This window comes from Tiliqua scincoides, chromosome 10 (assembly GCF_035046505.1).
Source record: "Tiliqua scincoides isolate rTilSci1 chromosome 10, rTilSci1.hap2, whole genome shotgun sequence".
NCBI classification, from domain to species: domain Eukaryota; kingdom Metazoa; phylum Chordata; class Lepidosauria; order Squamata; family Scincidae; genus Tiliqua; species Tiliqua scincoides.
This window is the reverse complement of record NC_089830.1, coordinates 18742969-18754205: the sequence shown is the minus strand read 5'-3', so window position 1 is coordinate 18754205 and position 11237 is coordinate 18742969. Positions and strand designations below refer to the sequence as shown.

The 11237-nt window shown below is 46.7% G+C and overlaps 1 protein-coding gene and 1 pseudogene across 2 annotated transcripts; both read right to left on the bottom strand.

Annotated features, from left to right (window-relative positions):
- Window positions 1-2361: 2361 nt before the first annotated feature.
- LOC136661832 (5S ribosomal RNA) lies at window positions 2362-2478 on the bottom strand (annotated as a pseudogene).
- A 194-nt stretch (window positions 2479-2672) lies between these two features.
- On the bottom strand, window positions 2673-11130 carry SMPDL3B (sphingomyelin phosphodiesterase acid like 3B). Of its 2 annotated transcripts, none has more exons than XM_066639061.1 (9): window positions 10854-11130; window positions 10627-10754; window positions 8874-9090; window positions 8305-8402; window positions 7135-7278; window positions 5808-5980; window positions 4686-4866; window positions 3868-4001; window positions 2673-3119 (listed from the first exon to the last, which is right to left on the bottom strand). In XM_066639061.1, the coding sequence occupies exons 2-9, from the start codon at window positions 10685-10687 to the stop codon at window positions 2727-2729; spliced, it is 1401 nt and encodes a 466-aa protein (XP_066495158.1). In that variant the 5' UTR covers window positions 10688-10754; window positions 10854-11130; the 3' UTR covers window positions 2673-2726. The 2 variants fall into 2 exon arrangements, with proteins under 2 accessions (XP_066495158.1, XP_066495159.1); XM_066639062.1 differs by having other exon boundaries at window positions 8874-9087.
- Between the last annotated feature and the right edge of the window lie 107 nt (window positions 11131-11237).

Below are 11237 nucleotides of genomic sequence, written 5' to 3'. Positions count from 1 at the left end.
AATTCTCCAAAATAACTCAAGAAATCTAGGAGAAGCTGATCAAAATCCATTTCATATTCATCATCTTTCTTAGCACAATCGTACCATAAAGTTTATATGATCTGGTATCACTATTCCACAGTCTCTGTCCCAACTTGACGTGCATTTTGGTTTATTGGGTATTTTGGGGCCACAGAAACATACTACTGAATTTAGATGAAAGGCTTTTTTGGTTCTCAAATTGCTGTCTAGTATTTTCTGATGCACTGTCCCATTCTCAGTTCGAGCTGTTATGGGTTGAGTAATAAAGTGTGATTTAATAATATTACAACATGGGCGGGAGGTTTACATAATCGCTCTCATTATTGCTTACAACTTGTGTATCCTGATTTTAGGCCTGTCTTAACTTGTGTCATATGGTTTATATCACAATTGCATGCACAGTACTTTTTACCATAAAAAAAAATTGTGAGGCATATTTCAGCCCGCATTAAACATGTCTAAGTCCCATTGATTTCCATGAGAGAATGAAGCACATATTTGTCTTGTTCTCCCACCAGAACCAGCAGCACTTAAAAATACTTAACTGGAGAGTGTGGGCCCAATCCTATTCAATTTTCCAGTGCTGGTGCAGCCATGCCAATGGGGCATGCACTGCATCCTGTGGTGTGGGGGTAGTCACAGAGGCTCAAGATATGGGAACATTTGTTCCCTTACCTCGGGGCTGCATTGCGGCTGCACCGCTGCTGGAAAGTTGGATAGGATTGGACCCTGTGTCCAGAATGTTGTACCAAACCAAGCTGAACTCTGTAAGCTGTGTGCGAGTTCTGTCATTCAAAATGGTCTGGATTTACTTTCCATCTTTTTTATGGCTTTCTGCATGCAAAAATGCTAACAGTTAAATGCCTTACACAAATCCATATCCATGTTTAAAAAGGTGATGGTTCAAAGTGATATATGGACTCCAAGACTTGAATAGTGGTGCAATCCTAACTATGCCTTGTGCCAGCAAACAGGCCCCTTGTGCTAGCTCAAGAATGTTGCAAATGTGCCATAAGCCAAATTTGTGTAGACTCCTGAGTCAGCTATGCCAGCACAGTGATGTGTGGAATCCTGCTGGTGCCAGATCCCATCCCTGCGCTGGCTGAGGAAGGTGAGTTTGTGCCGGGTGGCGCAGGCTGTAGGAGAAAATAGTGGGAGGAAGTTCCAGGGGTGGGAATGGGCATTTCTGGGCAGGAGAGGGCAGAATGGGAAGTGGATCAGGCCCAGGAGGGGGTGGAATTGGCAGTGGCCATATCCTAACCCCCACTCCTGGATCTGGCAGCTTTACACACCACGGACTACTCGGATTTGCTCAGATTATTCGGATCCAAGTAGGATCATAGGGCAGGCTGTGGCTCAACACAGGGGGTAAAGGGAAAAATATCCCCTTAACTCAAGGTGACCGCTAGCTGCCTCCCAACCTGCTCTGGATACAGCACAGGCTATGCAGCCTGGCTATACTGGCACACGTTACATTAGGCTGCCCAGTTGTCATTAGGGCAGGATCTCAGAATAAGGTAATATTATATTGCTCCAACATCCATCCATCTATGATGTGGCCACATTTGGGATACTGTACACAGTTCTGGTCAATTCACTTTAAGAGGGATACTGTAGAGTGGGAAACGGTGAAAAAGAGGGCAACCAAAATTTTCAGAGGGTTGGAGCACCTCCCTTATGACAAAAAGCTATAACATATGGGACTTAGAAAAGGGGCAATTAAAGGGAAACAGGACTGAGACATGGAAATGGTGTGGAGAGAGATGCCCCGCAACTTGTTCCAACACAATTATTATTATCTGTAACCACTTGTGCAATTATCTGTTCCAAATGCGCAATTATCTGTAACCATTTGTGCAAATGCCTCCAAGGCAGCTCAAAGTCAACTGGAGATGAAACAAAAGTCACGCAATATAAACCAAGCGTTTTTTCTAAAGGGAAAAAAAACAACAACCCACAACCACCATCATAACCCAAGAACAGGGAAAAAAAATATGCAAGACGCAAAGGGGCAAAACTACTGGTTATCCCACACTGAATGCCTGCCTGGCCCAGCCGAAAGGGGTTTCAGCAGGCAGCACAAGAACTAAACAGGGAGGGGGCCAGGCAGTCCTTGCAGTGCTGGGTGCCTTGACTAGACAAGGCAGATTATCTTGCTAGTGGACAAAATGGTTATAATTCAGTCCTCAAATGATCCTGCCTCAAATCAAATGATTCTGTCCTCAAATGATCCTTTATAAAAGGAGACAACGTACAACTGGCACCCAGTTCTGTCTTCTTATGTGCAATTTTAAATCTGGGTTTGGTTGGCAACCTTCAGTCTTGAAAGACTATGGTATAAGCCTACAGCACCCGGTATTCCCAGGCAGTCTCCCATCCAAGTACTAACCAGGCCTGACCCTGCTTAGCTTCCAAGATCAGACGAGATTGGGCATGTGCAGGGTAACAGCTGGATAAATCTAGCTTTGTAAAAAAAAAAAATGAAGGGCAGGCTGAGGTGGCCATCAGTGCCTAGTTGCTGGGCATCCTGGGACAAAGCCCTGCACTGCCCCCATGTCTGGTGCATTGAGCCGTACCACTGCCACTAGTATTGGGGATTCAAGGAGGGGCGTCTGATGGCTCTGGGCAAGCTCTGACGCTACCCTCAGCAGTTGTTATTAAGTTCTGTGCTTTTTTATTGTTTGCATGGGATCCAGATATTCAGGTCACAGTTTGCTCAAGTCTCCCCATAGGCCAAGAACGATGAGTCCCATCGTGGGGCCAACAAAGAGAAGGCTCTGCACTGGGGCCAAGAGTGCTGGTGTTCCATTCCAGGCTGCAATACACTGATTGTATTTTGCAAAATCAACCTCCCTGATGGCACAGATGTGGTCAGTCTGACAGCTGCTGTCGCATTCCGCGAGGTCATATTGAACTGAGTTGTATCGGTAGTAACGTTGAAGTTGGCTGTTGTCTCTCGCAAGCTTCTCCAGCAACAGGTGCATGGAATTGACAGAACCGTCCGGGATCTGGAAAGCCTCCGTTAGGCTGTACTCCTTCTCCCATTTAGGGCCCCACAAGTTGGCATGGGTGAGGTTTAAATAATACGTCACCATATCCTGAAAGTGAACAGACGGCATTTGAGGGCCATGGCTGAGAATCCATATTAGGGTTGAATCATTTCATTGCATTTAATAAATGTCTGGTTGGCGACCTTCAGTCTCGAAAGACTATGGTATAAGCCTACAGCACCTGGTATTCCCAGGCGGTCTCCCATCCAAGTACTAACCAGGCCTGACCCTGCTTAGCTTCCGAGATCATGATATAAGCCTACAGCACCCGGTATTCCCAGGCGGTCTCCCATCCAAGTACTAACCAGGCCTGACCCTGCTTAGCTTCCGAGATCATGATATAAGCCTACAGCACCCGGTATTCCCAGGCGGTCTCCCATCCAAGTACTAACCAGGCCTGACCCTGCTTAGCTTCCGAGATCATGATATAAGTCTACAGCACCCGGTATTCCCAGGCGGTCTCCCATCCAAGTACTAACCAGGCCTGACCCTGCTTAGCTTCCGAGATCAGACGAGATTGGGCATGTGCAAGGTAACAGTCTATCCTTTCCATAATAAAAACTCTCAAGATTGCTTTCTCCTCCTCTGTTCAGCACCCACCACCCTGCACTTTGCAGGCAGTCTATAAACAAACATGACATAAGCAGCAATGGTCAATCCCCAAAGAAATCTGACTCCTGGCTTTTTCTTCATAGAGACCCTACTAATTTCCTTGCCAGATGCCTCTGTCTCATTAGATAAATCTGTGACTCTGTTTGCTGGAAACAAACATGAATGATGAAAATTCTCCTCCTACCTTCACTAGCAAGGTGTCTTGGTCGTACGTGAAGACCCGGATGCCAGGGTTGTTGGCTCCATTATGCACGCCAGGTAAGGAGGTCTTCCAGGGGGTTACCGCTGGAGCCAAAAACATGATGCTAATTGGGGAACCTTAAAGAAAAGACCAAATGAAATTTGCATGTGAAAGAGGAAAAACACATGCATACGTACACAATGCAATCCTGGTTTGGAGGGGATTGTTCAAGCCACAGTTTGCTAGTTTGGGAAGTCACAGCAAACTGTGGTTTGATACACCCAGAATTCCTCTATTAAACCAAACATGCAAGGAGAGGATGGAGCATGTACCGTTCACCTGATCCTCCAAGTCATGGTTTGAAGAATTAGAAAATGTGATATCTGAATGCACCCTATGCAGTGGTGCTTCCAGGGTGGGCCACTCAAAGCTACAGGTAGACCTGACCCCTGCCTCAAGATTGTTGGGAGAGGCCACAGCTACTGGTGGTGCATTTGACGCCTAGGGAGGACTGCTATCCTACCCCTCCCTTAGTACACTACTGACACTGTGTGACTTTCAGCTTGATCTGAGCAATGTAGTACGCTCAGAGGTAGATTCGATTTGAATTTTTAAAAAACTGTAGTTAAAAGTAAGCCCTAAACCCTGGATTCTATCCATGTACATTCAAAGTATGGTTTTGGTGCTAATCTAAGATTAGCACCATACCAGTTAGACATAACATCTGAATTGGTCTGGGTATGGACACAGATTTCCCTCAGCGCATAACTTTAGGCTATCAATGGAAGATTTTGAGTGCATCAACACCAAGAGGAACATACCTGCATCGCTGTAAAACATTCTAAAGCTGTCGGTATGATGATGCCCCATGAACTGCGCCGCGATCACGCCGTGGTGCTTCCGAATGATTTCTGTATATCTTTGGTTAAAGCGCTCTCGGAACCAGGGCTTGCCTCGTTTCTTCTCAAAGAAGCCGGGCGGAACATGCCCAATAATATAGACCTGCAGAGGAAAGGAGGTGGCTTGAGAAGATAGGAGAGAAAACAGCTTGGGAGCCATGGATGAACACAGTGCAACACGGACTTGGCTCAGCCATAGAGGGAATAATAGTGACCTATCACTGGACACCTCCTCTAAATGCACAGAGGATAGGAAGCTGCCATATATAGAGTCCGACTATTGATCCATCTAGCTCAGTTTTGTCCACACTGACAGGCAGTGACCCTCCAGGGTTTGAGAGAGGGATCTTTCTCAGCCCTAACTGGAGGTGCCAAGGGTTGAACCTTAAACCATCTGTGTATGAAGCATATGCTCCACCACTGAGCTACAGACATCATCCCTGGAAGAGGAGGAGAAACTCTAATGTATGTGCTTAGATGTTTACATGTGCAGATTACATGTGCTCTTGAAACCATTCCTTGCTGCTAAAATACTTTAACATTCTGGGGGGGGGGGGAATACTGTTCCAACATGCGAAAGCCAGGATGGTGTAGTGGTTTGGGAGTTGAACTTAGACTTGGAACATCCAGGTTTAAATCTCCGCACAGCCACGTAGCTTCCTGGGTGACCTGGGGCCCGTTGTTCTTTCTCAGCCTCACCTACCTCATAAGGTTGTTGTGAGAACAAAAAAGAGGGGAGGAACACTGCCCTGAGCTACTTGGAGGAAGGGTGATAAAAAAATGTGCAAAATAATAAAATAAATAAATGCCTGTGATGGCAATTGATCTTTCAAGTGGATTTCACAGAATAAATTCCACTGGCCAGCAGATGGCTGCCTGCTTCATTCCATCAGTTGTTTTCCTCTTTGACATGGGGAGAGACTTATTGTAACAATTTATGGAAAATGGAGTCCAGTCCCTAGCGAGATCTGTGCAAGTTGTCCAGCCAGAACTCAACAGCGTAAGACTAGCAACACCCTAAGCCATAAAGGAAGCTGAAGGTACCTTTTCCCCAGCTTTGGCTGCGTTGGTCAATGTCTCGTCCAGCCACTGGAACTGGCCTGCTGGATCCTCCAGACTGATGGTCACATTATTATTTTCGTAGTACAGGTTTGTGTTGAGGACAACCATTCGCCTTGCCGTGCCAAGGCCAGGCAGCAGCTGGCTGTAGAATGCACCTGAAAAAAAAATCAGCCAGTAAGACGCCACACTCTAGATTTGTCTTCACTGGGGACTGTACAGAGGCCACAACAGAGTCTATTTAGCACCTGTGGCTTTAAGTAAATACCAGTTAGGAGAAGCTCACTGTGGAATCAGGAGAGAGCCATTTCAGTTGGTTGAAAAGTATCAGAGAATGGGTTGCTTAATTTTGGATATTTAATCAAGTACCTGCTTCTGGGGCAGGTCCAAGACATTACAAGGCAAAACGACACCCCCATTGTCTGATGGTGAGCCAGCTGCAGCTGCTGCTCCTGCTTCCACTCTCTGGATTGGAAAGGAAGAGAGGAATGGAGTGGAAGGGGAAGTGTGAAGGACAGGAGAGTGGTGGATTGGAGCGGCGTTTCTCCTACGAGCCCTGGAGCTCCCCAAGACTCCATGTATGCGTCAGTGGGACTCCTCGAGACTCTATTTAGGAGTGTAAAGGGCTCTGGAGACTGAACATTTGGAGAACTGTTGCGCTAGAGCAGTGGTTCTCACCCATTTAGCACCAGGACCCATGTTTTAGAATGAGAATCTGCCGGGACCCACTGGAAGTGACGTCATGACCAGAAGTGACATCACCAAGCAGGAAAATTTTGAACAATCCTCGTATGCAATCCTACTCACACTTACCCCAGGAGTAAGTCCCATTGACTGTTGTTGTTAAAAGAATATACATAGTAGCTTGTTCAAAGCACAGGTCTGTAACATTTCCCCAAATGCAGTCACATACCATGATAGCATCAAGTCTAATATATTCAAAATAAAATAGTGAAATGAATGAAAACCAACCTGAAATTGGCTCACGACCCACCTAGTGGGTCCTGACCCACAGTTTGAGAAACACTGCACTAGAGTATTGAGCTCTAGTACACGACTCCTCCACACTTCCTCTTATGCTCCATTCTCCTCTTCCTTTCAAGTCTGTCACGCAGCCTTGTTAACGGATCGACCCTACCAGCTTCTACGGAGCTCAAGCCCCAAATCTCAGCACTTCGTTCTTTTGCAACTCTGCCTGGCTATTCCTTTGGTTGTGGTCTGAGCCAGTCCTCCTCCCAGTTGGGCCCCTGGGTCCAGTTCCAAACTCTTGAGACCATCCATGCCTAGGTTCCCCCAATGCACTGGCATGCACCTGCTTTGAATCCGAGCACGGATTGGTGGCTGAGCCAAGGGCGCCACAATTCTGCGGTGGCGTTGTAGATGCTGTTCTCCTCCGCTGGAAACTGGTTCTTGGGGTGGAAGTCGTGGTTGCCCATCGCAGCGTAGACTTGAGTGCCTGGAAGAAAGCAGATGCCAAACAAAGAAATGGATGGGAAAGTGGGGAAAAGAGAAGAATTTTGGTGCCTCAGTGTACAAAAGCATCTGTAGAACACCTATCGCAGCGCTGGTGCTGGTATACAATTGCACTAGTTTTGTTAAACACACCCCAATCCTGAGCTTCCCAGTGCCCAGGGCTGCAGCGGCGCCGAAATGGCTACTGCTGAATCCCATGGGGCTGGGAAGCAGCTACTCAGGGCAAGGGAGCTTACACTCCCTTACCCCGTATAGCAGCCAGGCAGCCCTGATGGGTCTCCTCGGATCTGTGCCTGCTATTATGTGGGCGCAGAATCGAGGAGACCTGTGTCGGGTCTCCTGGGCTGAGAGGGGGGATAGGATATGGTGTCAGGGTCTGCAGATCACAGAATCTTGCATGTCTTTTTGCAGAATTGATTTTTACTAAGACGTATGTATAGCCCTGCCTATATTTGCTAGGCCTGTTCTTGAACATCTTTTGAAAGGTATATCTTTTGGGTCAGTATATTCCACAGTTTTGCTATGCACCTTGTTCCATTGCTGAAAATGCTCAGAGAGTTAAAATCTTTGTGGGGGGTGTCCAAACTGCAGCTTGCGAGCCACACGTGGTTCTTTGATATACTGTATAATATGTGACTCTCAGAAATATGTTGGCTGAGCTCCTTTTTGCATCACAAGTAATACAAAAGGTAAATAAGAAATTTCCAAGTGTTTGAATTATTTACTGGATATAAACTGAGAGTCCACTGGATTAAAACATACGTTTAATGTTCCTGGTGAGTAGCTATATTTAAGAATGTGAATGCTTCTTAAATATTGCAGCTCTCATACATCTGAAGTTTACCGTATGTGGCTCTTGCATTAAACAAGTCTGGCCACCACTGATCTCTGTTCTTTCTAACGTGCACTTCTGGTTTACCTTCTTACAATTTAAAACTCAGGACACCCAGTGCCGAGCTCCTCTTGGCATTGCCTTGTTGTTGCCACCCACCACCCTGGCACATCGTACCTGGAAAGACGTGTTTGATCAGGTTGGTTAGTCGTGCAATGATCTCCAACACCAGTTGTTCACTCAGTTTCTCGTCGGATACATGAGGAGTGTCGTCCCTGGGGAAGAGCACAAGTGCTCAGCAAAGTCTGTATCCTAGGTAGGATGGATGCAGCTTCATAAAATAGGGGAGAGGGATTGTTCCCTAGATGTGGGTAAAATAACCGCTAACAAATGGATGAAGGCATGCAGAGGGAGTACCAAAGAGCATCAAAGTGTGAAGCACTCAATAGTCTCTTTCCGTTCCATGCATCCTCTCCAGGGATATATACTGCCCCACTTTATCCACATTGCCAAGTCCGCCTTCATCCACTCCCTTCCATCTAAAGAGCGTTAACCCACCTCTCTCCTCTCCTCCACATGTCCACCTACTTCACTCCCTTCCTGATTCCAAGGAGCAAGAGGAGAAGAAGTGGAGGCACACAGGTGGGTAGGTGGAGGCAGGTTCATCTAATGGTTGAGTTGGCCCTGATCCTCTCCATTTACCAGTCCAAGAGCATATGTGCATCTGCTCTTGTTTCACGCCTTACCCGGTCCAGAGAATAAAGTCTGGGTCAGGGAGGATCTCCTTCATGGCATAGATGGAAGAGTTTATTAGAATCCAGGGAGAATCGCATAAGTAATCTCCCCAAGCTCCAGGGTTGGCCACTGGTTGGGAGCCAGCCGATGGGCATACCCGCAAGGGGTCTGTCGTCACTGTGTACTGAGGGTCTAAATGAAGATCTGTGATGTGCCAAAAGGAACCTGCTAAAGATAAATTAACAGATGTGAAGTCACTCAACTTGAGAGCTAGTAGAAAGTAGCAGTTAAGAGATGGGCTGTAAATCAGGACTTCTGTGGTTTGGAACTTACTTCTGCCCTGAAATCACTAGATAATCCTAGGCTAAGCCCTCTCCCCCTAGCCTCAGTCTTCTCCATCTGCAATATGGGAATAATAATAATATTTACCTTGTTACAAGGAGAACAATAGTTTACATTAGGGTTTATTTTCTTGCTCTTGGACTGTTTTTACTGCATAATGTTTATAACTTTGTTTTATTTTGCTGTTTTTAGTGTTATTTGCATTTTTTAAAGAAACTGTGTGGTAAGCACAGTCCTGAGTCCTACAAGAGTGAGGCAGAGTCTAAATTTGCTAAAATAAATTCATGTGTAAATACATATGGCGCTTCTTGTTCACACCTTTGTATATCAACACAAAGTATTATTGTCACTTTGGGAAGAGGTAATGATCAAGCAGAGAGGCTGAACATCCCTGACACTACAACTCAAATGCAGGAGTGAGCATCTAGCCCTTAAAAAAAACTTGCTGAATCATCATCATCATCATCATCATCATCATCATCATCATCATCATCTCTCAGGGTGGGCTAGGGCCCAATCCTAAAGAGGTCCAGCGCTGGTGCTGAACCCTAGCGCTGGAGCTGGGTGCTGTAAAGCCGACAAAATAGCAGACTTGAGAAGCCCCATTGCAGGGCTTGGGGGAAAGTCCCCTTCTCCCAATGAGACTCCTGGCAGTTTCCTGGTGTGCACTGGATACAGCGGTAGCCACTTTGGTGTGGCTTGTCCAACGGATGCTGGGAAGCTTAGGATTGGACTGTTACATGGTTCTTCCGCCCCATTTTATCTGAACAACCCAGTGAGATGGCAGAGGCTGAGATATGGTGACAGGTCTAAGGTCATCCAGTTAGCTTTGGGATTGAGGGATATCTGAATCCAGGACTCTCCACTTCTAGCCCAACACTTTGGGGCTGGCCGAACACCTCGTGGACATCTAGGGGAGCTGTTCTCCCCAGATTGGTCTGGCTTGCATGCAGCTGATCAGTTCTGTCCTTGATTATATTCTTGTCTGTGTGCTACTTAAAATCCTATCTGTTACTGCTTATTGCAGTGGTTCCCAATCTTTGTTGACTGCTGGCTCCCTTGACTTACTGGACTATTGGCTGCAGCTCCCCATTTTGGCTACAATCCTATACATTGTATAGGGCAGGGTTTATTTGAGAGGATTCCACAGCTCTCGTGGCTGGTTTCCACGGCTCCCCAGGAAGCCACGGCTCCCAGTTTGGGCACCAGTGGCTTATTCTTTATCCAGCTGACTTTTTATTGCATCAATTAATTTTTTTAAAATGACATCTTCATTTTTCATGCACCACGTTGAGAGCTGATTAGGGGCAAGAAAGCAGCCAATGCAATATCCAACCCCATTTCTGAGGCAGGAGGCCTCCCTAAAAACCCGCATTCATGCAAGCAACATAGGAACCCCCCAGCACCAAAAGTGTACATCACCTGAGGCAGCAGTGGCAATGCTGCAGTATGCAAGGAGCATGACAGCCCCTTGGAGAGACATCTTGGTCAGAGAGCTTCGCTGCCAGCAATTGCAGGCTGACGATCCTCCTTGATTTCCGTAGCTGCAACTGTGGGAAAAAAGTTTAATGTTATACTTGCCTCTCCCAGACCTCTGATTCATTGGTTCCTGAAGCTGCTTGGCACCAGAACTACATTCCTCCCCCTACCTTGATATGCACTTGTGATCTTTTCCAAGGAGAGGAGGCTCTCGGGCTCTCAAAGGAATATGCTGGGATTGAAAGAGGCCATGTGTGGGCTTTTCTTGTTCTTCTTCCCAAAAGCCAAGCCTGCTTTTCCCACCCACCGAGGCCTCTGAGGCTCGTCCGCTAACCGAAATAACTGCTTTGATGACTTGGCAGGGCAGCCTTGGCTGACTTCGAGGTTTTGAAATAGACAAGGGCAGGTCCCAAGTTATGCAGCCCTGATCAAAGTAGGGACACTGGAGCTCTGCTGTCTCATTGCCTGTTTGAGCTCAGGGCAAAAGTACAGAGCCGCATCTTGATTCTTGCACACACTTTCATTGGAGCCCAGGAATTATCTGACTTTGTGGA

Excerpts from the sequence above, each read along its gene's own strand:
- SMPDL3B (XM_066639061.1), bottom strand. The coding sequence starts at position 10,687 with ATGTCTCTCCAAGGGGCTGTCATGCTCCTTGCATACTGCAGCATTGCC. Across the intron at positions 8,403-8,873 it reads GACTTTATTCTCTGGACCGG|GGACGACACTCCTCATGTAT; the intron begins GTAAGGCGTGAA and ends GCTCTTCCCCAG. Across the intron at positions 5,981-7,134 it reads CGTGCTCGGATTCAAAGCAG|GTGCATTCTACAGCCAGCTG; the intron begins GTGCATGCCAGT and ends TTTTTTTTTCAG.